Below are 26,572 nucleotides of genomic sequence, written 5' to 3' on the forward strand. Positions count from 1 at the left end.
TATTACATTTCTTTTAGTATATGATTCACATAGGGTTTTGAAGGCTGATGCTGGTGTCTGTAAGCTTTGGTTTTGGCCACGACCTTGTGGTTTTTACAATCTACTTTCCGATTTTGCGGAGCCCAATGAAGGCCAGATGATGAGGGTAACTGACCCTCAGGTGGTATGAGAGACTCAGCTTAATTCTGTGTTCTTGACTTTGATTAATTCAATTTTATTTGTATAGCGCCAAATCACAACATGCATCATCGCAAGGCACTTTACATAGTGAGGTTGAGACCTCACAATGTTACATGGGAAACCCAACAGTTCCCACAATGAGCAGCTCTGAGACTGTGGAGAGAAAAAAAACTGTGTGTGTGTGTGTGCGTGTGCACCCACACTACTCATATGCTCATATGCCATTTTAAGTCATTTCTAAAATTGCACACTAATAAAGCAGCGCTCTGACGATCATCTTCTGCCCCCTCTCTGTCAGCAGGGCTGCTGGGCAGGTGAAGTATATGCGAGAGTGAAACACAGAACCGAAGCGAATTCTTTCACTTTAAAACCCACGAGTCGCTGAAACGAGGCTTTCCCCGACCTGATGCACAACATCATGGTTTCTCATTTTCCTCATACAAACATGTACACCATCTGCCAAATGTTTAAATGGAAATGATTCTGACAGTTTTTATCAGGATGTCTTTCCAGTGCTGTTGTATGTATGTACTTCTGTACATTAATTACCAGATTTACTGTTGCTGCGTAGTTAAATCACTTATGGATTTTTTCTGCATACAGGATATTTGAAAGTGTAAATGAGGGAGTGCCTTCAACAATGACCCTGGACTGATCTGACCATCTCTTGAATAACACTGTCAAATTAATGCTAATAAACAGGGACAGAAATAGAACAACATACCACATTCTAACAATGAACTATTGTCTCCAAATTCCTCAACACTGACGACTAAAATGTATAAACTTGAAAGCCTGTTTGTCCCATTTCATAGATTTAGATTCATAAACTGCTTTAACTATGGAGCCTATCCCTGCAGGTTAGAGATCTGTGATCTTCACACAACAAATGAGTCCAGTGATCCTTGTCAGAGTAAGACACAGAGTCTGCTGTTTAAGTCATTGTCAGGTGCGTTGGTGCCTTTCACATCGGGCACATATGGGGGGCTAATGTCCCAGGCAAAGGGGGTGGTTGTGTGTGGTGCGCTGATTCCGTCTGCAGGCGTGTCTCTCCGTTCACCCTCGGTTCTCCCATCCATTTGCAATGCGGATCTTTGAGGCGCTCCGGTCGGTAGAACTGTGGCAAGAGAACAGAGCATCTCTAAACAACGCTGGCTGAACGTATGTAACATCTAGTCCCCAAGCCCTTTTTGATTACCTGTGTCTCATTGTCTGTCCACCTTTGTGTATTTAGTTGGTGTGCCCAGTTGGGTCATATCATTGCCACTTGTTCAGTAAAAGACTGAGCTCATCGGTGACTGAGAGCGCCGCTGGTGAGCCGTACATCATGATATACTCACCTCTTTCTCTGTGACTAAGAATTGAACTGTCTCGGTTGACTCAGGTTCAGTTGCTAATTTGATGGACTTTAACATGGCTAGAGAACTAGGTTTAAATGTCAGTCGTCTAAACCCCTCGAAGCTATAGCCTTGGATGTCGCCTTTTGTGTTGAAGTCTGTTCTGCTAGCTTTCCCAGATAACACACATTTATTTCTCATTCTGGGACAACCCACATATAGACTGGTTCTTCAGGGAGAGTGATTGGCTGGCAAGCTAAATGTTCAAAGACTTGTTTTCCTCCCTGTTCAGCCCCTTGGCCAGTTTACGTTCATCACGTCCCGCAGGTCCTACAGAGCCTCCTTGACCACCAGCTTTTTTTTAAAGCTGAAAGGTGTGAGTTTCACGTTACCACTGTCTTTCCTGGGATTTATTGTCTCTTACTGTACCTGTTTTGCTCTGGCTGTGAAGTTCCTCCCTATAAAGACACGTCTTTCCATCCTCTCTTCCCATGATTCTGTCTTCTGACACCAACAGGTTCCCCAGCAGGAAGTAGGTAGTCATCTGGCCTTTACCCTTCACCTCAATCTGCCCTCGTTGTTGTATGTTAAACCCTGCATCAGTGAGCTCACTGCAGAGAGGAGACAAGGGGTGTGGCAATGGGAGTGGGCACACAGGGACAGAGAAGCACAGCAAGTTAACGCCTGCAGAGGAGGATCACAACTTTCTTATTTGCAATCGCAAGCAGTAGCAGGCAAAGGGCAAGGCAGGTAGAGAAGTTATGTGAATTTAAGAAATTGTCAGCCGGCAGGCAAACTAACAAGCTCAAACAAAATGTTGGGATTTGTCACTATACAAATAAAATTGAAAATTGAAAAAAACACAGAGGGAAAAACAGAGACTATATCCCCAAAGGAAGGGGAGACAACTGGACACAGATGTGACACTTGGGGCCGGTGCAGACATTCAAAGAAACAGGAAACAAGTTATTAAGTTAAATATTAGTTAACTAATATTTAACTTAAAGATGTTCATTCTGTCTCTGCCGCAGAATCAGCTGTCATTATGGTTATGTCTCTATGCATAGGGCACAGTTTCAGTTTCAACAAAAAGGGGAAAGCATTGCATTTACAGGATAAAAATATTAATGAAAAATAGCACATTTATGAAAAATAAATAAGTTTAAAAAAGTCAAAAGTCATGTTAATGTATCTAAAGTTAGTCCCCATCTCAGGTGTAGGTCTCAACACCTGTACGTGGAAGAGCTGAGGTGAATGTGGTCAGGTAGTCCATGACTCTCCATTCTGGAGGCCGTGTTAACGGTGTCCCCAAACAGGCAGTAGCGAGGCATCTTCTCCCCCACCACCCCAGCCAACACGGGGCCGGTGTGGAGGCCCACACGGATCTGAAACACACATGCACGCCATGTCAGCGCAAACATACTGGCTGGAATACAAGACAACAGTGGTCGATATATTGTGGCATGAGTGCTAAGTGTGACACACCGTGCGGCCCTGCTCCCTGCATCTGTTTATGCCTGTTCTTTTTCTCAGAGGCCAGAAGAACATTGAGGATCATTAGGTAGAGTTGCATTGTTATTATTCACAATTTGGCTTTATGTTCTGCAAATTGTTGTAGCACAGTCTGGAGAAAGCTACTGACTAACACAGAGAGTGGGGTCCGACCTGGGATGCACTAAAACTATATCCTGGAAATCTGTTAACAGGAGGTTTGGGAGTTACTTGAGCTACAGTTGCATTAGTTCCACTGGCCATAACATACATGATGAAGGAAAGTGAGACTGTAACATTATTTGATCTAGATAGAGATATGAGGCAAGTGCCAGGGAATACTTAATTTAATTTCGGTGCAGATCAGATATAGAAAAAGGATCCAGAAATTATTCATCACTAATGCAAGATCTTTGGGACATTTTCATCAATTTCTCAAGAAATAATTTATTGATCTTGATGTAAAACATATTTAGGATTGTGGAGGGATATGCTCTGCCAAGTGCCAGTTTAATTCATCAATATAACATATGCTATTGTTCCCATCCCTTTAGGAATTTCAACATGTGCAGTTCTTTTATTTGTTGGAACAAGAACTACTAATCAACTGTCAGGTTATTAGAACTCAACTTATCAAGAAGGCTTTGTTACGTAGTCAGTTTATAAGCACTTTCCATAGGAGCATAAAAAAATTCTCACCTGTATGGGTTTGCCTGTTACAGGGTTGGTGACCTCTCTGGCTGCGATCCTCATACCCAGAGCGAAGTTTGCCACTCTGTGAGCGTGAGTGTCTGTAGGGACTGGAACGCCGCCCACCACCATGTATGCATCACCAATAGTCTCAACCTTTAGGAAACCAATAAACCCCCACAGCAATGTGAATTACAAATGTTATCACGTACTTATTATGACAAATAGTCCAACAACAGAAGTATAACGCACAAAAAAAAACACGGAACATCATTAGGATTAAGATTGGGTTTTGAGAATAGATTAAATTTTGTATTTGATGTATCTGATAGGACAAAATAACTCAATCCCTTACTTTAAGAATACCTTACCAAAGACCTAGCCTCTACTTTAAAAATCTCAGCATATAAATATGTCATTACATACAACAATACCCACTGCTTTGTCCAAGTTGTTTCACCTAGACAAAGGGTACCAAGGTACAATATGTTAAAAAGTACCAAGGTACCAAGGTACAATATGTTAAAAAGTACCAAGGTACAAAGGTACATATGTTAAAACCTAAATGGATTCAAAAAGGAATTTTACAGTAGTTTGCTGGATGGGTTTGCCTCACAAAAATGGAAACCTTTTTCATTTCAACCACAATATTAATCCTCAACCGCTTGTGACGGAGACGAGAATGTTACAGGAGGGATGATACCTTGTACACATCGTGTATACTTGTGAGTCGGTCGAACTTGGAGTACATGCAGTTGAGCATGTGAACGATACGGATGGGCTCGCAGGCAGCACAGATGTTTGTAAAGGTGACGACGTCACTGAATAAAATAGTGCACACCTCAAACTCCCCTGTAAAGGACAGACACATTGACAGAGCAACAGACAAATATGCATGACACAGGCGGCTGGGTTGTTTGGACAGACAGACTCGCCTGCCTCTACGCTCTTGCCGTCTTTGAGCTGATTGGCTACGTGACGTGGAAGCATGGCATACAGCAGAGTCTCCGTCTTCTCTTTTTCCGCTTCTAGGTGCCGCGAGAGGATTCTCAATTCCTCCTGTAGAGACGCACACAGTCGGGATGTAGAGCGCACCAAACAACAGAGATCACACAGAGGTTAAAGTTACAAACGGCCTTCTCATTGCATTGGATGAAGGACTCGTCTTTGTGCTTGTCCTGGTAGATCCTCTGCTACATTTGACATTATTGACTATCACATCCCTTTTACAGAGACTGGAACCTTTAGTTGGCGTTAAAGGAACCACACGAAGCTAGTTTAAATCCAACTTATCATATTGATTTTAGTTTGTTCATGTTGTTGATGACTCCTATCCTGCTGTTATGACCCTGGGGCATGTGTGTATGTGGATCCGTGTGTTAGTGTTGTTTGCCCTCCCTGCCAGTGGGAGGCGCTGCTCCTGATGTGTCAGTTTTTCAGGTGGTGATTGGAGGATGGCGATTGGCCACAGACTGATCAGCCTGGATATAAAAAGGAGGACTGCTGATGGTGTCGCCATTTATGCTCTTCCTGACCGACCATGCTGTGCTTTGTTAGACTTTGTGTTATCGAGTGACTGAATGATTGTTTGTCAGATATTGTTCAGATAACCTTTTGAATTGAGCAGTCCTGGTATTATAGGGGTGAGTAGCCATTTTGTTTTGTGAATTGTTTTTTTTTTTTCCTGTTTTGAGGTTAGTGAGGCTGGTAAGAATTCTGTAGTTTCTTTTGTGCTATTTTAGTTTGATGGGTTATTTAATTTCGTTAAAAAAACTTTCTGTTTGTGGTTTTGGTTATGTTCACCTTGAAGACAAAATGAATATCTTTTGTTTTGGACTGCAAATTCTGTCTCCATGGTCGTCTTTGAAGTTGGGGAAAAAGTAGAGGGGTTTTTTCCGTCGCACTGGTACGTATAGTGGCACTATTGAGTTAAAGGGACACAATGGAGTTTGATTTGGAAATAATGGCTAGAAATCCCACTTTACAGCAGCTGCACAAATGTAGAAAAGTAGATTTAATGCTTATCGCTAATGTGTTTACCACAGGGGTAGCGTTAAATCTAAAGAAAGAGGAGCTGCTCCAGTTCCTGGTTGTGAAACTTGTGAAAGAGGTTCGCCTACCACTGCAGAGGAGGCTGAAAAAAGCTATATGCAAAAGTGAAACACGGAGTTCCACAAGTTTCTGTACTCAGACAGGCAAACCTCAAAAAGATGCAGAAAAATGTTGTGATTCAAGGCTATACAACAAAAAAATTGATTGATTGAAAAGCTAATCGATTTTTGCTGGACCATCACAATTCCTTATTAATCTCTGCTCTGGCTCTGGCTGAACTTGAAGCTGATGCTCTACTTTTTTCCTCTCCAACTGGTTGGTCAACTCCATCTCAGCTAGACGCTGCTGGTTGAGAAGAACCAGGTCTCTGGTGACGTCATGCTGGGCCAGGTCAGCCAGGTGCAGGCCGACATCTTGAAGTTCCTGGAGGCTCCTTAGTTTTGGAGAACATAGGTACAACATACAGCCAAGTGAATCGATCCACAGCATCTGACCTGCCGATGAAATGGAAACAGGTTACCATACAGACAGAATTGCATTGCAGTTATTATTTCAGCAGTTCGTGACAAAGTTCTTGGGTCCTGACCCCACCGCCCTACTCATTTCCCCTGCTACCTATTAATTTACTCATAGTCCAAAAATAAAATACTCTTTCCTTAGTCTTTTGTGCTTTTGGGGGTTGTGATCCTGGGCAACAAATTTAAAGAATGTGTGGTTCCTGATCTCAGTCGAGACTCTTTCCTGTTCTGCCTCGACAGTGGTGGAATGGATTCCTCACTTAAGTCACTTTGTATTGTCACTGTTGAATTTTCCCATGGGCTAAAAGACAAATTTTTATACTGCACTTTTGATATTTCATTTAAAAACAAAAAAAAACCCTCTATACAACTAGAAGTGGATGGATTGGTTGTTTGTAAAATGTATTATTGTGCTTTTACCTCTTAGTTTGAGGGTGGAGTATTTGTCTTTGAAGGTCTTCAAAACAAACTGACTGTTGATGAACTTCTTGATGCTCTCGATGGTAAAAGTTACCTGGATGACAGAACGCATTCCCACAATTCATTATTTGGTTAAAGTTATGATGCATGTTCTTATAATACATCTATCTGTGCTAAGCGAACAACTCTTCTAGAATTGAACGGCACCGCCGGTTCCTTCCGGTATCCAGTTCTTATAATACATCCATGAGTTGCCCACGATTCGAAATTGTGTCACCGCCTCGCAATGAATCATGGGCTAGGTTGGGATGGGAAAGTTCCTAACGTTGGCTCCGTTGTTGCCCGGGCATGGAAGGATGCATGTGACTGTGTTTCACCTGTGGGTGTGTAATGATGAAGTATTGGTCCAATGTAGCATGTCTGGCATGAAGACCTGGAACAAACTTCTGTAGGTTCACCCCTGTCTGCCTGATCTTCAGCTGACCACAAACAAGATGAAAAATTTATTAGAAAAAAAAAAAATCTCACATTAAGAAACTAAAACAAAAAAATACATGTGGAGCCTCACATCTTCATCAAAGACTATATGGAAGGGAAATGCGTTGCAGAAAGCTTTCTCGTCCATCCACAGCTTGTCTGGGTAAAATGGACTTAAGGTGCACTGGTGGCTTCCTGGGAAAAGTAAATCAAACGCAGCCATTCCATCACCATTAAATAAACTGCTCTTATCATATACTGTATACTCAACATAGTTAACTAACTCAATGTAGCCAGGATCCAGCTGTCAGTTATGCTACGATCAAGTTCTGCATCAGCAGACTCATTTTTAATGGTTGTTTTTTGTTCCTGACATGCTACTCTTCCCTCTAATGTTTATCTAAGAATAAACGTATATAGAGTTGACCGTTTTCTGAGAGAACCAGAGCTCTGATCAGCTCCCAGCCCCTTTTCTTCCCGGCCAGTGACATACATCTGTCCCTCATTCTTCTGAAAAGGGCCCCCTAGAAAAAAAATTAAAGAAAAATAGTAGAAAAGCAAAGAATCAGAAAAGAAACCGTATATCCTGTACACACGGAAACAGACCACATCATCCACCCACGGACACTCACCCCTCTTTGACTGGGGACGACCTGGTCTGTAGGCTTGCCAGCTTGGTTGGTCTGTTTGACCAGAAACACCACATGCTCCTTCTTCCCTGTCCTCTCGTCTTCCTCTGATTGGTTTAGAACCACCATGGTCACTTTGCTGTCAAAAAGCTCTCTGGCAACCGCCTCCATGATGCCTGCAGCCGGATTGGCAGAAATAAACTGTACATTATTAACAGTTGCATTGTTTAAACCACACATGTTATAGTTCAAAATGAAATGATGCTGATGTTTGTAACTCCATCATTAACTAGAGGCAGATTATGAGGCAACATTTGGGCCCCTGGACACAGACATGGATAAAATGCCTCCATCCTTCCCACAGAGAAGAAAGACACCGGACTGGTAAATGTACCTTTAGTAATCTTTTTTTCACGTAACAAACTGTTTGTTCAAAGTGCAGCAAAGTTTAGAAAATACGACATAAGACCAGACGCAGTGGACTGAGGAAGTAATTCAGTGTGGTTGTTTTTACCAGGTACAATATGGTGCAGGCCCTTCCTGTCAGAGTAGTAGTGAAGAAGCATCTTCCCGTCTCCTGTCATCTCAACTCGGAAAGACGGAGCATTCATTTCCTACGAAAACCGAAGTGATGAGTCTGATTCAATTCAAGTTACATTTTAAAAACTCTCTTAAAAAAACATGAAACTCCTGCACATCAGGGATTATGACAACCTCATGTCCAAAGCTCTGCACATTTTGTAAAAAAATAATGCACTTCACAAGATATAGGAATCTAACAAGGAGGAAACCTGTGAATCGCTTCACTCATTTTAATGGAGGCTGCATCATGCAACAAGCAGCCCAAGTAGCATTTGCAGGAAAAAGCCAGAGGTTGGATGAACACTGCATTTAAATTGTTTCGCAAGTGTTCGTGACTGCACTGGCAGAGCCGCACACCCATTATCGCTTTTCTTTCCCCAAAAAGCAAGTCATTCAGAAGGAGTAAGAGTCAAGGCCCTGACGAAGTTGAACAGTCCCGTGCAGATGGTGACACTGCATCCACAGCATGAATCCGTGGAGCCAACCTGCTTTGTGTCACCAGTCCAGGGCTACTGGTAGTGTGATGTGGTGTTATCTTGACTCACTTTTAAATGTTTATGGTTTAAATGTCACTGTCGATCTGAGTATTGATGCCGACCAAGGTCATCTGTGATGCAGTCATTTCAATATGGAGCAGAACCTCACATTGTCTGGAATCCAGAGGGAGGAACTACCCAGTTAAGCTGAGCTGAGAATGTGAAAAAGTATTCTCCATAATCTGGTTGTTCTCTCTTATGGTATGAGGAGTTTATTTTACCATCAGAGTACAAACAGGAATAATGACACACGGGCATACCTGATAGGACAGAGCCAGGTAACTGTGGAGAGCGTCCAGATTCTCAATAAATTCTATCAGATTTCCTCCCAGTGTCCTCAGCATGGTGTCGTATCCCGCTTGCTTACAGAACTGAAAGAAGTGTTCTCCGAATAGCTTCAGAAATACATCAGCAGAAACATCTGAAACACATGCAAGAGGAACGGTCACAGATCTTCATACCCATGAAATGCTGTGTATCACGTCTGTCCTCCGGCTTCCCACTGCACGTGTTTGTCTCTTTACAGCACTGGTGACGAGCACCTATTCAATTACAGCTTATTCCCAGAAGTATGTACAGTCTAGATAATCAGACCCTCAGGAAGAGCTGAGTGCCATGTTGACATACTGTGAATCAACACTTCTTGTTTTGTTTAACACATCTGTGCCCAGAGGCCCCAACGTTTCACCATCCATCCATCCATGTAGCTGTCAAACGTGATCGATGCGTCTATCAATAAATAATTTCCTTTTCAGGAAAGCTTTTTGCCGTTGCTGTTGTGTAACCAATTCATCCATTTTACAAATGAAACCAACCAGTATCCCCTTAGTAGTGGGACTTGTAATCCGCACGGGATTAAATGTCACCTCCTTATCTACACAAAAGTGTCCGCACCGTGAACCATCACAGACAATGAATGGAGCATTTTGTCGCTTTACTTTCTCCTCCTCAAGCAAAACACAGGAACGATGTGAAAATGGTGGAGCGTGCAGTGTGAATCTGCAGCCCTGTTTGTTTTTGTTTTTTGTGTTTTTCTATTCACACTCCACCAATTTAATGAAATTAAATAAACCTCCACTGGGCGTAGCCTGTTGGATTTTGCATGAGGGACATTGTTAACACCTGAGTAAGCACATGCACACATGTGGTCTCCTGCTCCTGTTCCTAATGTGTCTCACCTCTCTTCAATCTTCCCATGTGTATTTAGTCTCTCCACTCCCTGTCCTTCTCAGTTAGTTTGGATTTTTCCTTTTTGTTTTCCTTTAAGACTGTAAGTCTGTCTTTTGTTTTCTTTTTATTAAATAGATTTTGCACTTTGCATTTGGGTCCTGCGTCTTTGCCACCATCCGTGACAACAACAAAAAAACACTGACAACCAAGAACACTTGGCTTTTGTCTTCAATGGAGAGGATTCTGTAACAGTCCATCTGTAACTTCCTTGACCTCTTTACCAGCGCGTTCATGACCTTGAGTGAACAAACAAAGAGTAACTGCTCTACTGGCAAAAGAAAAAGGAGCAAATGCCTGTTTGATTAACCTATGTTTAAAAAAAACTGAATATACACACTGACTCTGTTTCGCGAAGAAACTGACTGCCTCAGACAGTGGACATGTTTCTATTCTCGTCTTAGTGCTGCATTTGACACCACTGATTTCAAGATTCTATTACAGAAACTAGAATACAAATGGTTTAAGTCTTATCAGATGTATTTCAGTTTGTTAATTTTAACAAATCTTCCACTCATGCAAAAGTTAGTCATGGAGTTCCACAAGGTTCTGCGCTGGGACCAAGACTTTTCACTTCTTGCCCTAGGTGAAATTATCAGAAAGCACCAAATAAAGTTCTGTTGTTATGAAGATGATATCCAGCTGTATTTATCTATAAAACCAGATGAAACTAATCATGTTGATGAACTTCAGGATTGTCTTAAAGATATAAAGGCGCAGAACATTAGAAAAAAACATCCTATCTGAAAAGGATGCTGAACAACTAGTCCATGCATTTGTCACTTTTAGACTGGACTACTGTAATTCATTACTGTAAAGATGCCCCAATAAGTCTGTGAAAATGCTGCAGCACAAGTTCTGACAGGAACTAGAAAAAGAGAGAATATTTCTCCAAATTCATTGGACACTCATTTTTCAGCTGCCAACAGGGCAGGGCAAGGGGAGCTTTGGACAGACTTCCACATAAGTGAACTTTAACCAATGTGATGTTATCATGTTTGATATAATGTTTTGTATGGTGGATATTGTAATTCATTTGAATAGCTGTCTCTTCAGTTCAGTTCTTCAGACCAAATAAAAACAACAAACCATAGTAAGGCCTATAGATGAATCTGCCAACGGAAGTAGAAATCGAAGGTGACAACCTTTCACAGATGTGGCAGGTGTGGCTTAGTGGACAGGAACACTGACCTTGGTTCAGAAGGTTGAGGGTTCAAGAACAATCTCAGGGAGATTCAAGTCACCTCCAGTGTCTATATGCACATCTAAAGATTGACATGGTACTGTGGCAAGGGGGAGCTAGTACAATTAAACCTTTGGGTGGAGTTCCACTTAAGCGAACTTTGTATCATGTTTGTTTTACTGTCATGTATGGTGGATATTGTAATTCCACCAATTGAATAGCTGTCTCTTCAGTTCAGTTTTCAGTCCACTTAAAAACAACAAACCATAGTAAGGCCTATAGAGTAGATGTCATACTAAGTTACTCATCTGGGGCCAACTGAAGTACAAATGGAAGGCAACGAATCACATTTGCTGTGACCGTTGTGGCTCAGTGGACAAGAACACTGACCTGGGATCAGGAGGTGGAGTTTTCAATAACCAACTTGGGCACATCCAGGGCACATCTGTAGTCACAGCTACAGATCGATCAAGTACAGCAAAACAAGCTACAGCATGTGGAACTTTGGAAGGCATTCCAATGAAGTCAACGTTGTGTCATAATTTTTTTAATCCTAATTCCTTTAAACAGCTGTCAGTTCAGTTCAGTTCTTCAGTCCACATGAAAACAACAAACCATAGTAAGGCCTATAGATGTCATACTTAGTAAATTATCCAGTGCCAAAAGAACTAGATATGGAAGACAACAATTTTGTATTGGGGTGACTCAGTAGACAAGAGCACTGACCTTGGTTCAGGAGGTGGAGTGTTCAATAACCACCTCGGGCACATCCATTGTCTGTAGTCGATGGATGTAGTCGGTCTGTAGTTACAGCTACAGATTGATGAAGTACAACAAGACAAGGTACAGCATGTGGAGCTTTGGAAGAACTTCCACTTAAGTCAACTTTAACCAACGTGGTGTTGTATCATGTTTTTTTTTTAAATTGTAATTCATTTAAATAGCTGTCTCTTCAGTTCAGTTCTTCAGTCCACAAAAACAACAAACCATAGTAAGGCCTATAGAGTAGATGTCATACTTAGTAACTCATCGAGGGCCAACTGAAGTATAAATCGAAGGAGACGAATGGTGGGGCACAATGGACAAGAACACTGACTTTGTATCAGTAGTTCAAGGGTTCAAGACCGACTTACAGAAGAGGAGCAAAACTGACTCACGGATGTGTGACACAGTGGAAAAGGACACTGACCTTGGGAGCAAGTCAATCTGGTATCAAGTCTTGAGAAGGTTGAAAGGATTCTGTATGCAATACCAACTTTCCTTCAATAGAGGTAGAAAGGGAAGACCATGAACAGCATTGCTATGGCTGGTGTGGCACAATGGACAAGAACACTGACTTCAAGACTGAGAGCTGATCTCTGAGGAAAGACACAAACGAGATTCTGAAATTCAAACACAGACCTGGAATATCCTTAAGTGAATGAGATTCCCTACGATGGACAATTGACAAAACCCCCAATGGATAGAGGAGTCAGCCATGGAAGTACTGCAAAGTGGTCACAGGTTAAAAAATGCTTGAATTATTCAGTGTGCAGAACAACTTCTATCAAGAAGTATCTATGTTTTCAGAGATCATTATTGTGACATTTCTTACCTCTTGAGCTTCCAGTAGGTCACAGCCATGTTGGAAAAAATTTATCATAAAAGCACCACTTAATTGTTCTATTTGCAAAAACAGCTTATGATTTATTCTTTTAAATGTCAAGTATTTCTTGAGCTGCATCAACAACACTTCAAAGTTAAATTACATTATGTTTTTTGGAATAAATTATTGTTATTTTTCCCCTTGATCCTCGTGTGTGTCTCCATGTTTGTTGTGGCCAAGAGTCGACTCATAAACAAATCTCACAGCTCCACTGTGGAAGGTTCGGGGGTGTGGACATGTCAACATGAGTTTTCCCCTCCAATGAAGCCGTCCAGTGTTGTGATGCGTGCTGCTGCCGGTTTAGGCTCTTCGAGTTACTGCCGACCCTGACTGAGCTTTGATTGGCTCAAGCTGTTAGATGATGGACAGGACAATCTGAGGAAGAGGGATCAAAGTTTGAGACTTTTCGTGAGGAAGAAGAAGTAGAAGTACAGGAAACAGATATAGAATGTGGGCTGAGTAGCTCAGTGATGTACGTATCAGAGTTGAAGAGTTGAGATTGTGGGTTCAAACCTCAGCTTGATTAGAGAAATTAATGAGTTAATGACCCATAGTATAGATTCAATATTGGAAGGAAATAGAAGGTGGACATCTGATCAATTAGCACATTTTGAAACTTCGAGGTGTGTGTTCAATCTTGACTCTTTACTTTGGGACTTTGACTGACCAGTCAGTTAAGGCAAGTGACAAATAGGAGTAACGACTTTTTAACGTGGATAGTCTCAGTAGTCTAGTGGTTTATGGCCATGACCTTGAACCTTTGAGTACCTGAATCTAGTCCTCTACTTATCCATCTTTCTGCAAAAATGTTCAAGAGATCCTTTAAAAGTTTCATGTCTTTGCATTATATTTAATGCAAGCACTGCCATTTAAACTTATTTCTGAGTAAAGGTGTTGAACAGAAACTTTGTGGCAGTGTTTTCATTTACATAAATCCTACAAAACACAAACAAGTTGACTGAAAAATTTAGCAGTTCGTCCTCTCGAAAGCCGACAGCAAGTTAAATATGAAGAACTAGATCACAGTCTTTCCCAGAAAGACGGTGGTGAAGTGGTAAGATTTTAGACGCACATGTGAAAGGTTGACAGATCAAGAACCACCATTTTTGTGATTTGATTGAAACAAAACATCCATTTAAACTTATTTCTGAGTAAAGATGTTGAACAGAAACTTTGTTGCAGTGTTTTCATTTACATAAATCCTAGAAAACACATCAAGTTGACTGAAAACTTTAGCAGTTCGTCCTCTCGGAAGCCGACAGCAAGTTAAATGTGAAGAACTGGATCATTAAATTTGCCCGAAAGACGGTGGTGCAGTGGTAATATTTTAGACTTACATGTGAAAGGTTGACAGATCAAGTCCAACCAGTGACAGTTTTATGAAATCATTCACACAAAACAAATCATACAAATCTCAGATAAGTACATGACGTTTGTGTTTGCGTCCCGTGGCGTAGAGGCAATGATACAAGTATGGACGTATCAAGATCCCTGGTTCAATTCCCACCTTTAACAATTTTACAATTTGTCCTCTTGAATATCTGCTGCTGCTTCATTTTTCAGAAAAAACAAAAACAAAAGTATTCATTCAGTGGCGTAGTGGCAATGATACAGATATGGACATATTAAGGTCCATGGTTCGACGCCCACCTTTAAGATTTTTACAATTTGTCCTCTTGAATGTCTGATGTTCATGAGAACAAACTGGACCATCAACAGTGTGAAAGATGGTGGTCGAGTGGTGAGACGCGAGGCTCTGGTGTGAGAGACCCAGGGTTCAAGAGTGAGTGCGGACTCAAACATGAACGAACGAGATCTGTAGATCATGTGCACTGCAAGAAACACGAACGAACGAGATCATGTGCACTGCAAGACACTCTAACATGAACCAATGAGATCATGTGCACTGCAAGACAGTCGAACACGAACGAGCGCGATCATGTGCACTGCAAGACGGACGAACGAGATCATGTGCACTGCAAGACACACGAACGAGGTACCAAAATTGCAACACGGACTTGGACTTTCTTCAAGTTAACGGCATTTCCCGTCAATGGATAGAGGAAAAGCAGGAGAAAGTAATATCTGCGGTCAATGTGAAGACATATTCACTTGTGAACTGCGTTGACGAGAGTGGTGATGCGCTATGAGATAAAGGGTAAAAAAAAAAAAATAGGAAGTAAGTAAAAATATAAAACAAAATAAATTAATGAATAAATTAAAAAAAATCTAAAAACCAAATAAAATACACTTTTATAAAAAACACAAAAAAATGAAAAACATCAGTTAAAAAAACGCCAAACCCCCTCAAAAAGCCATTTTTGCCAAAATCACAAAAAAATGTATCCTATAGCAATGCAATGATGTGTCTTGAACAGGGATTGAACTATCAACCTTTTGCTTTTGAGCCAGTGCCTTTGTCGCTGCGCCACCAGACTATACAATAAACTTGGTTTTACTTCTATTTACCAAATGACCTGCCCTGACCCAATTAAAAAAAAAAGAAAGAAAAATACACCTAAAAGTACAAGGACAGAACCTAATCTGCATATGCTTAAAGGCACAAATTAAAAATATATATGTTATATTACAAGCCACTACTCTCTCAGGTACATTTTTTTCTTTTTTTTTTAAAGATCTGTGTAAGGTTCAGGCATTTTAGGTTTAGTATCATTCCACTAAAATTATGGTAAAGATATTGAAAATGAAAAGCAGGAGAATTTAATAATCAGAGGTGGAGGGATGGAGGGTACTCACTGGTAAAGACGGATGAACTGAGGATTGAGGGGGTCAGGGGGTCCATAGATCATGTGCACTGCAAGACAAGACGGAGGAGTGATACACAGGTAAAGGTCTTACAGGGTCCATGATTAAATAACACATGTAAGGTAACTCAGTTAAGATGTGGTCTCACAAAGGGAAGTATGTGATGTACCAAACGGATTCATCATTTCATCAATTTAAATGTTTGCTCATTTTCTTTTCTTTGCAGCCACGTGAGCGGCTGTGTGAGGCTGTACTATATACTATACTACACTATCACGTTTTTTCACATTTTATGCCATACTATATACAATGTTGTTTTTTTAACATTTTATATCATACTATAATATGTTGTTTTTTGCAGTTTTTATGCCTTACTATACACAAAAGAAGCAAAAATTTGCACTAAATAAACGACTTGCTGGGCATAATCAACACATCAATTAATGACTTATTGTGTAAGTGGTTCTTTTGTTTGTGTTTGACTTCCTCCACCACTGAACAACGAGCACCAGGTGTGTTTATCTCCTGATGCTCGTCAGGCTGAAGCACAAGTAGCAAACACATGGATCAGGTTTTCACCTTCAAACACATGGAGCAGGTTTTCACCTTCAAACACACGTGAACAGTGAAAGAGCAGCACCGACACATTCAAAGTTGAAGGTGTTCTCACCGAATATTTGTTCCGGGTTCGCCGGCTCCTGGCGGAAGTGACGACTGGCAAACCGGAAGTGGAGGATTCCAATGGAACGTATGGGGGAAAGGGGGCGGGGTGACTTGGGACATACCAAGGATGAGTCTACAGGGGTGAAGTCTCAGTAGTCTAGTGAACTACTGAGAATATCCACATTTAAAAGTCATTACTCCAATTTGTACCTTCTAAGTTTCAGAACCAACAATCTGAGCTAATTGATCAGAGATACACCTTCTATTTCCTTCCAATATTGACTCTATACTATGGGTCATTATCTTCCAAGATTTTTTTTCTTTACTTCTTCCTCACAATTCTCAAACTTTGATCCCTCTTCCTCAGATCTTCCTGTCCATCATCTAACAGCTTTAGCCAGTCAAAGCTCAGGCAGTGTCTGCAGTCAACACCCAGATGTAAGACACCATGTATCATCAGAGTTGTTTAAGCTTGAGCTTTTTGTGAAGAGGTAGAGGTAGAACTAGAAGTTCCGAATGACTTTTGATTGTTTGGCTGAGTAGCTCAGCGAGGTAGATCACACACTTGACATTTTGAGGTTGTTGGTTCAATCCCCAGCTGGTTTGGAGAATGTTGAAGTCTATGACCCAAAGTAAACAGTCAATATTCAAGATGGACAAACACTTCAAAGTTTCAGAACTAACACTTAACAGTCTGAGTTCATTGATATTAAGTCCACCTTCTATTTCCTTCAAATATTGACTGTATACTTTGGTTCATAGACTTCAAATGTCTCTAAAGAAGTTGGGCATTGAACCAACAATCTCAAAACTTCAAATCTGACATCTACCTCACTGAGCTACTCAGCCAGACAATTGCAAACTTTTCGGAACTTCTACTTCTTCTTCCTCATAAAAATTTCAAACTTTGATCCCTCTTCCTTAGATCTTCCTGTCCATCATCTAACAGCTTCAGCCAGTCAAAGCCCAGGCAGTGCCTGCAGTCAACACCCAGATGAAAGACATCATGTATCATCAGAGTTGTTTGAGCTTGAGCTTTTTGTGAACCAGAAGAAGTAGAAGTTCCGAATAACTAATGAACGTCAGGCTGAGTAGCTCAGCGAGGTAGATCACAAATGTCACATTTTGAGGTTGTTGGTTCAATCCCCAGCTGGTTTGGAGAATGTTGAAGTCTATGACCCAAAGTAAACATATTCTAAGTCAACATTCAAAGTGCGGGTTGAAGTACAACAAACGTTCCACGAAATGAGTGCGTCGGGTGGCGTGGTGGGTTCGTTCACAGCCTCATGTGCGGTTGTGTCCTATTCAAAGTGGTATCGGATCCCGGTTGGTAAAGTTAGAGTGAGCTGCGGATGGAGATGACGGGCGGGAGGGACCCCAGAGAAGATTGCTGAGGGTGAGTATATGAACATGATTGTGTGTATTAACATGATGTGGTATTGTGTGCAGACGAAGGTCATGAAGTCGGGGGCGGCCCCGAGAGGTTGCGGATGAAGAGTGATGATGCCGGGGGAACGTCAGCCCCCCCGCCCCTCGGGACAAAGATAAGTAGGGGGTTATACTAAACTTTTATCTGTCAACAACACAAAAATTGAACTACAGTCCCTCTCTGCATTGTACAAAACAACAGTTCAGTATATGACGTGACGAGTCACATCGTATACTGAACTGTTGCTTTGTACAATTTTTATGTACAAAGATCTGAAAAAAGCAGAGAAAAGAGTTAGTAAAAAATTACAAAGCAGACAACACAATTTTTTTTAAATACTCCTATAATAATACTTTTACTTTCCTTTGCATGGAGACGTCTTGTGAAGATAAGAAAAATAATTTTGGATTCATGCCAAGACAAACTTTTTCTTCACAAAGTTTCGACACAAAGGGAAGTAACGGAATATACTAAACAACAAAGTTACTCAATATACTTACACCTTAATCAAAAAGTGATACTTTATACATTTTAACATTCATATTGGTCTGTGGAAGAACATGTACGCATGAATCATTTTGAGTTATCCTGACTGCACCATGTGAACTCATTTTAACGTTAAATATACTGTAATATACTGTGCAGTTTTTTTGCAGTTTTCATACCACACTATACTATGCCGCTTTTTTCACATTTCACATATACTATGTCGTTTTTTGCCATTTTTATGCCTAAATATACACAAAAAAAGCAAAAATGTACACAAAATAAATGACTTGCTGGGTGGCTGCAATTAAGACTTAATGTGTTTTTGACATCAGTGCACCAGACACAAGTGTATCCATTAATCAGTACATTTACTGCGTTACTGTACAGTTTTCATGTATCTTTACTTTACTTGAGGAGATTTATTTTCTTCTCTACTACATTTTTATCATTCATTGCATTGCATGCCTATTTTTTACTATATCATTTTGCCAAGATCACTCAAAGGACAGCTGGATTGGTCCACTGATCCAACGACAGCAGACAGTTAACACATTCACTCATAACAGTCTCAGTGTTGCTGCTGGCCTCGTGTTACTTTGAATACTTTAAATATATTTAAAGCAATTAATGACTTATTGTGTAAGTGGTTCTTTTATTTGAGTAAACTTTGTTTGTTTGTGTCTGACTTCCTCCATCACCGAACAACTAGCACCAGGATGCTCGTCAGGCTGAAGCACAAGTAGCAAACACATGGAGCAGGTTTTCACCTTCAAACACATGGAGCAGGTGTTCACCTTCAAACATGGAGCAGGTGTTCCCCTTCAAACACATGGAGCAGGTGTTCACCTTCAGACACATGGAGCAGGTGTTCCCCTTCAGACACATGGAGCAGGTTTTCACCTTCAGACACATGGAGCAGGTGTTCCCCTTCAGACACACGGAGCAGGTGTTCCCCTTCAAACACACGTGAACAGTGAAAGAGCAGCACCGACACATGAAAAGTTGAAAGGTGTTCTCACCGAATATTTGTTCCGGGTTTCGCCGGCTCCGTGCGGAAGGGACGACTGGCAAACAGGAAGTGGAGGATTTCAATGGAACGTATGGGGAAAAAAAGGGGGCGGGCGACTTGGAACGCACCTGGAGTCCACAGGGGTGAAGTTTGTTTCTGTCATATAAAGTATTTAACCGTCTAAAACAACCAGAAACATACATGAGAATGACTGTTGATTCTGCTACATTAACACATTTCATAAATCTTCCGGTTGCGTTTTTTTGTTTGTGTTCAAGACGAGACACAACACAGCAACAGTTATTAATCTATCGTCTGTTCATTAATCAACAGTTTCACAATTGAGTGACTACAGACAATGGATGTGCCCTGGATCTGCCCGAGGTGGTTGTTAAACACTCCACCTCCTGATCCACGGTCAGTGTTCTTGTCGATTGAGCCACAGCGAAAGAAATTTGTCGCCTCCATTTCTACTTCAGTTGGCCTCCGATGAGTTACTAATTATGACATCTATTCTATAGGCCTTACTATGGTTTGTTGTTTTTATGTGGACTGAAGAACTGAACTGAAGAGACAACTATTTAAATGAATTACGATAAAAAAAAACATGATACAACACCACGTTGGTCAAAGTTGACCTAAGTGGAAGTCCTTCCTAAGTTCCACATGCTGTAGCTTGTTTAATTGTACTTCATCAATCTGTAGCTGTGACTACAGACAATGGATGTGCCCTGGATCTGCCCGAGATGGTTGTTGACACTCCACCTCCTGATCCAAGGTCAGTGTTCTTGTCCACTGAGCTACCGCAATACAAAGTTATTGCCTTCCATTTCTAATTCTGTTGGAACTCGATAGGATACTAAGTATGACATCTAATCTATAGACCTTGCTATGGTTTGTTGTTTTTATGTGGACTAAAGAACTGAACTGAAGAGACAGCTATTTAAATGAATTAGAATTTTAAAAAACATGATACAACACCACATTGGTCAAGGTTGAAGTTCTTCCAAAGTTCCACATGCTGTAGATTGTTTTGTTGTACTTGATCGATCTGTAGCTGTGACTACAGACAACAGATGTGCCCTGGATCTGCCCAAGTTGGTTATTGAAAACTCCACCTCCTGATCCCAGGTCAGTGTTCTTGTCCACTGAGCCACACCAGGCACAGCAATACAATTCGTCGCCTTCGATTTCTACTTCAGATGGCAGATTGAACATTTGCCTTGGATATTGATGTAAAAATGTATTGGTACTCTCATCTATAGGCCTTACTATGGTTTGTTGTTTATATGCGTGACCGAAGAACTGAACTGAAGAGACAGCTATTTACATATTACAATATCCACCATACAAGACAGTAAAACAAATATGATACAACATGATGTTGGTCAAAGTTCACTTAAGTCGAAGTCCATCCAAAGCTGCCCTTGCCACAGCTGGTTTTATTCTACTTCATCAATCTGTAGCTGTGAATACAGACACTGGATGTGCCCTGGATCTCCCTGAGTTGGTTTTGAAATCGCAACCTCCTGTACCAGCAGCCACACACAGCAGGACAATGTTCCATCACACTGCAAAAACTGCTCTGAAATTGCTGGAAGAACTTATAAAAGAGCCCAAAACCTTGACCCAGCATCATAACTTCCCAGATCCCAATCTGATCAAGCATGTAAGATGCGTGAAGAGGCCAGATGCGTGGAGGGAGGCCCCGGGCCACAAAATCCACAGGATCCGCTACCAATGTCCCGACACCACAGGACACCCTCAAAGGTCCTGTGTCCATTCCATGATGGGTAAGAGGTTTTTTGGCGACACAAGGGGGACCAAGACAATTTTAGGCTGGTGGTTTTATTGTTGTGGCTGACAAGTCAACTGACACTTATAATATGAAGGTAGAGTACATGTCTCATGTTATTGTGCTGAGCTGTCACAGTTTTTAATAATCTCAAGCAAGATTCTCTACAACAAGCCAACCTGTAATCAAATTATGTTCCACAGTGCCACCATAAAGTCAAAGTTTCCTTTCGACCAGATCTTTTCTTCATCACAACATGTCTTAAACTCTGCAGATATCTCATAATTAGAGTGGTAGATATTTGGTTAGAAAACGTGATGTCTGACACGTACAGAGCCCAAATCAATGAAAGCCATCACAAACTAATAAGAGCGCAGGCGTTGTCAGGACAAATGGAATTTGTCTTACCCAGCAATGAACAAGCCTCCGTCACCAGGCTCAGGGTTAGAATATCATCATAAACCGTATACGTCATGAAGGTATCCTGGACGCCTGGTAGAGAGCTACGGAGGGGGGAAAAATGACCTTTAATAAATTTCAACGTAAAGTCGTCGACATCATCACATGTTGTCCATCATGATGCATGTATACCAACCTCAGTTTGACCCAGGTGTCGTGGCCAAATTTCTCCACCACCAGAGACTGGAGGCAGCTGTTAATGAACCCGTACTGGAGAGAACACAAACATTTCATTTAGTTCAAACTAATGTCTGTGTCACCGTCAGTTCACCGAGCATTTACCAGCACTGTCATCGTGACGTGCAGCGCTGATCTTCATGAAATCAAATGATGAGGCCCTGTCGGGATTTACGTCGTGCAAACTGTACGTAAACCTTTCTGTGCTCATACACTCTCGCATTATTCGTTACTATTACTAATCTAAAAATCTTTGGGTTATTAGATTCTGGCCTGCTCCTTGACTGTTTTTGATTGCCAAATTCGGACTGACTCTTGTTATATACTTTGAATATGACGTGATATACTTTCATTTTTCTGGACTCTGATCAGTTTGATCTAGTTTGGTGACTTTTGCCTGAATCACTTCTGAATGAGCCTTTTCCTTTTAGTTTTATTAAAGTATTAGTTTGTTTCATCTGCGTCTGGGTCACTACAGTTTGTGACACTCAGTTCTTTGTGTTCATTGAAATGGATGTTCCAATATTCTTGTTTTTAGTTTGTCTAGCATACTTGCGGACATGGTGTGTGGGGAGGATGCTGTCCCACAATTCATTGCAGCAGCAATATGTAAAGTGAAGGACAGAACAGACTAGCTGTTTAATTCTCTTAACACAATCTAAATCTGATCTATAACCCTCGCATGATTGTCTGAGTATGTATATATATGTATTTCTTCTCTCACAGCTGTCCAGTCAGAAGTCATGTAACTTGCAAGTTATTTCAACATTCCAGTCCTGTTTGTTTTGTTTTATTTAAAATTATTATCTATTTTGTTGTTACTTCCTGTGATTAACTGACGGTTAAATGTTTCCTCAGAATAAACTGAAAGCATCTTTTCTTATTAGGTGTAATCCTGTTCGGGATAGGAATGTTTTCTTGAATCATAAAATGTAAAAATGTGCCACATATTGTGAGACAATGGCTGCAATGCAAACTGAATAACATGACCCACTCAGATGTCCCACCAGCATCACAAAGTACTTGTATCATATTTCATTACTTGAAACTTCAATGTTACACAATTTTCAAGTACTCTTAGCACTTTACAACTCGGTTGCCACTCACCCGTTCACAAACACATTCATACAGCGATTCTATATCAATATCTTTGTCTATCAGTCATGCATCTCATTCACATGCTGCCAGTACAGCCGCCAGGAGCTATTTGAGGTTGAGATTCTATCCCAAGGACACTTTGGCATGTGCCTCCTGAACCATAGCCGCCAGGTTTGAAGCATCGACATCCACAATGATTGGCAATGTTATGTTTTTTAAGAAATTAGCCAGTGACAGAAGTTAAAAGTAATTAACATTAGGGTCTTTAATCTGTGGAAATTGGAAGACGTACTCACCATGTCTGTATCGCTTGTTATCCTTCTGACCTCTTCAACACATTTATGTGGAATAGACACAGTCAGTCTCTCTCTCTCTCTCTCTCTGTGTCTCTCTCTCTCTAGAGAGCCTTACTCCTGCCTCCTCGTAGCCTCTGTCCACTCAACTTATGTTTATTTCAGCTGGTTGTGGAGGTAGAAATAACAGAGACAGAAATCTCCAAACCTAGGCCAAAGATCCGAAATGGTTGCAATCATGTATAACCATTAATTCCAATTTTAGATAGGAGCACTATAGTCAAAATAAATTTATTTCAATAATAGCAACTAGTTATATTTGGCACTATGCCTCTGCTCTGGGACCACCCTGCCCTTCCAAGTGCCAACGTGGAAGACATTAAGGAAGGGAGAGCACATCTCCCCACCCTCCACGTGATAACATTGAAAGTCTGAGGCAGGGAGAGCACACAAGTCCCTTCTTCACATTGGTCCAGAATACCATTGCTGGTAGACTTGGTGCACTGTCCATCGACTGCCCCTCACTGTGGACCCCTCACCACCTCTCAGAGTCCCCTGGGATGTGTCGTGTTCAGTTTGGATATCCAGATTCTCTCGGCTTTCTGTCTTTGAGTTATATTCGCATTTTTGGTTCACTTTGTACTACTCTAATTCTAATAGAATTCCATCCATGTATTAAAAAAATGTTGTACCAATGGAGTATGATTCTCTTTCTTATTGGAGATATGTCTGTGTTGAGTAAACCTCACTCTAATGGTGTTACCAGTTCCCCTGACAGTTATGATTGATATTCCCATGGTATCTTGTTTTGAACAAATTATTGCTGTAGTCACTGTGCAACCTCTCTGTGTTGGGTAGTTTAGCAGATTTCCTATTTTTCCTGAATGCTGCAATAATTCTGTGATCCTGTAAAAGCTGATTTTCCCTCGTGAGATTATTAACAATAGGTTTGGTCTGCAGAAAAGTTTTGAGTGGTTTTCTAAAAAAGGTCCTAGACTACCCTCTAGTGGACAAAGCTGAAAACAACACTTTGGTGGCTTGAATGAAATCCTCATTTTGCACATTTGCGTTACAATTAATTAAAATAAGACAACATTTGTATATGTTGTCTTATTTGTCGGAAGAAACATAAAAACATGATTGTGCAATAATAATAAAGCACATATTTAGATGATCTCAAATGCCAGGGAGAAGAGGTGGACTTAAAAGACTTTGCAGATGTAGCGGCTCTAATGGAGAGGGGGATGTCTTTAAGTCTTTCATTTTAAACATACACATTTCAGACATCCCGAGAACCTGCTCCACAGAGGTAAATTAAAAATCAGACACTCACGCTTTAAATACATCCCAAACACACTCTGGGCGTGGTAAATCACAATTTTGCAGTCAGCAGGAGGATTTCATTCAGCCACCAAAGTGTTGTTTTCAGATTGGTCCACTAGAGGGCACTCTAGGACCTTTCTTAGAAAATCACACAAACAAAATCATGTTAAGTCATATAAAGCTGCTCGGTCCATTCTGGTCTGTTCGTTGTGTTACTGTTGAAGGAGCAGGACCCTACGGAAGCGTATTAGGGCCAGGCATACGAAGAAGGAAATGAGGGGGAAGATTATTAATTTTTCAAATGAGGAGATTTTTAATTTTTGTTTAACATTTCGAGAATAAAGTCTAAATGTCGAGAATAAAGTGGAAATGTCGAGATTAAAGCCGAAATAGCCTTAAACGGCTGTGTTGTGGTACCAGCTCAGCTAGCTGTCACACGTCCACGTTAACTCACGTTAGCAAAGCTGCGCTAGCTTCGGTGACTGCACGCCTCTCAAAATCCATGAACGGTTGTTTGCAATTGAACGTTATCGTGTCAGGACACACGTTGACGTTCATGTGCAAAAACACTCGTTGTCCCGCATCGTCTCTTCCAGATTCATCTGTCAAATCATAATATATCAACTTTGGTTAGCAGCTAGCGCTAGCGAGCAAACTGGCTAGCAAAACATCAACATCCGGTTTGTTTGGAGCTGCGGTAAAGTGCTTCCGGGTCATAATTTTATTCTCGAAGTAGTATTTCATCTTTATTCTCGGCATTTCGACTTTATTCTCGAAATGAAAAATAAAAACCACCTTCCCCCTCATTTTTTTTCTTCTTATGACTGGCCTTAATACTCCTCCGTAGGACCCAAATGCAGAGTACAAAAGAAAAACAATTTTTAATTAAAGAAAACCCCAAAAAAGACATACAGTCTTTCAGGTAGGAAAACATGAAACAAAAGAAATCCAAGACAAAAAAACAAATAGACTGGGAACAAGCACGAGACATTACTGGAAACACAACAAAAATCACAGCAGACAAACTGACAAAGACATCAACTCTTTGTGCCAGCTCCGATGTGAACAACCAAGTGCAGGCCTTACGCATGTCTTCCAGGAGATGTTGTTCCAAAATGTCATCTGCCCCAGACAGACACGCTTTCCAGCGCTTACAGAGAAACCACCTGCTTCAGGACCTGCAAGGCCTCAGCACGCTGGTAGGTGGACCACTCTGCACGTGTCCTCATACACTGCACCTTTGCTTTTTTGCTGGACAAACATTAAGGTACGAAAAGCCCTCCCAGCACGCAGGAGACGCAGTAGGAAGCTGCACACTCTCCACAGTGTCTGTGTTCCTTGCTCCCAGTTTGCAGTGTCCCCATTGTGATAAAAATAACTCAAGGTCACCGGCAGCCCCATGCCTCCCTTATACCGGGATTCATCTGCCTTTTGACAGCGTTTCCATTTGACACAGTGACACCCTGGAGGTGAGTTGCTGGCACCTGCAGATCATCTGCAGTGTGTGTGTGTGTGGTTATTTAAAGGTCTGGAGGTAGAGGGGAGGCTACAAATCAAGGGCGCTCGCCATGGGGATGACAGGTGGCGGCGGACAGCTACAGTATCTTCCTGAAATGATGCAACAGTGCACTCCTACGGAGAATATGTATAATAATTACAAGTAGAATAATAATGAAAGAAGGGCTATATGATGTCAGATCTGTCCTTTCAGCACTGTTGTCCAGAACAATAGAATAGTTTGTGTGCTGTGTGAAATGTGCTGCTGCTACACCAGAATTTCCCAGCATGGGATGAATAAAGTATTTATCTATCTATCTATCTAGATGTTATATATTAATATGTTCCATAAATCATACATTTTGACCTTGATCTCAAAAGTTGTACTCCAGTCATTTGAAAATGTCTGTTCCGTAAAATTTAAGGACTTGCAAGACACTGATTAAAAAAAATAAAAGAACAGTCAATCTGTGCTGCAGAGACAGTCTTGCCATCACAAGACAAGACCTCAGACTGGTTCTACTAAAACCTCAGTGTGTGTGTGTGTGTGTGTCGGTTGTGCCTGTTTCACTGTGTGTAATATAATGATAATTAGATGAATAATAAC

At 41.1% G+C, this 26,572-nt stretch overlaps 1 protein-coding gene and 1 long non-coding RNA gene across 12 annotated transcripts; one reads left to right on the forward strand and one right to left on the reverse strand.

Annotated features, from left to right (window-relative positions):
* Window positions 1-111: 111 nt before the first annotated feature.
* gucy1b2 (guanylate cyclase 1, soluble, beta 2) lies at window positions 112-25,164 on the reverse strand. Of its 11 annotated transcripts, XM_047336597.1 has the most exons (21): window positions 24,923-25,164; window positions 21,714-21,787; window positions 21,527-21,621; window positions 19,334-19,378; window positions 15,725-15,782; window positions 12,917-13,342; window positions 12,049-12,808; window positions 9,173-9,333; window positions 8,309-8,408; window positions 7,798-7,970; window positions 7,593-7,689; window positions 7,257-7,360; window positions 7,066-7,167; window positions 6,689-6,782; window positions 6,048-6,244; window positions 4,634-4,757; window positions 4,402-4,550; window positions 3,708-3,854; window positions 2,748-2,902; window positions 1,947-2,128; window positions 112-1,297 (listed from the first exon to the last, which is right to left on the reverse strand). In XM_047336597.1, the coding sequence occupies exons 8-21, from the start codon at window positions 9,254-9,256 to the stop codon at window positions 1,089-1,091; spliced, it is 1,917 nt and encodes a 638-aa protein (XP_047192553.1). In that variant the 5' UTR covers window positions 9,257-9,333; window positions 12,049-12,808; window positions 12,917-13,342; window positions 15,725-15,782; window positions 19,334-19,378; window positions 21,527-21,621; window positions 21,714-21,787; window positions 24,923-25,164; the 3' UTR covers window positions 112-1,088. The 11 variants fall into 11 exon arrangements, with proteins under 11 accessions (XP_047192553.1, XP_047192540.1, XP_047192545.1 ...); XM_047336584.1 differs by lacking the exons at window positions 19,334-19,378; window positions 21,527-21,621; window positions 21,714-21,787; window positions 24,923-25,164 and adding an exon at window positions 16,404-17,636 and having other exon boundaries at window positions 12,049-12,135; window positions 12,512-12,582; window positions 12,724-12,808; XM_047336589.1 differs by lacking the exons at window positions 19,334-19,378; window positions 21,527-21,621; window positions 21,714-21,787; window positions 24,923-25,164 and adding an exon at window positions 16,404-17,636 and having other exon boundaries at window positions 12,512-12,582; window positions 12,724-12,808.
* LOC118307922 lies at window positions 5,060-8,699 on the forward strand. The gene is made up of 4 exons (XR_004793243.2): window positions 5,060-5,341; window positions 6,086-6,203; window positions 8,088-8,178; window positions 8,312-8,699. It is a non-coding gene; the product is annotated as an uncharacterized LOC118307922 (long non-coding RNA).
* Window positions 25,165-26,572: the final 1,408 nt, after the last annotated feature.

This window comes from Scophthalmus maximus, chromosome 1 (assembly GCF_022379125.1).
Source record: "Scophthalmus maximus strain ysfricsl-2021 chromosome 1, ASM2237912v1, whole genome shotgun sequence".
Lineage (NCBI taxonomy): Eukaryota > Metazoa > Chordata > Actinopteri > Pleuronectiformes > Scophthalmidae > Scophthalmus > Scophthalmus maximus.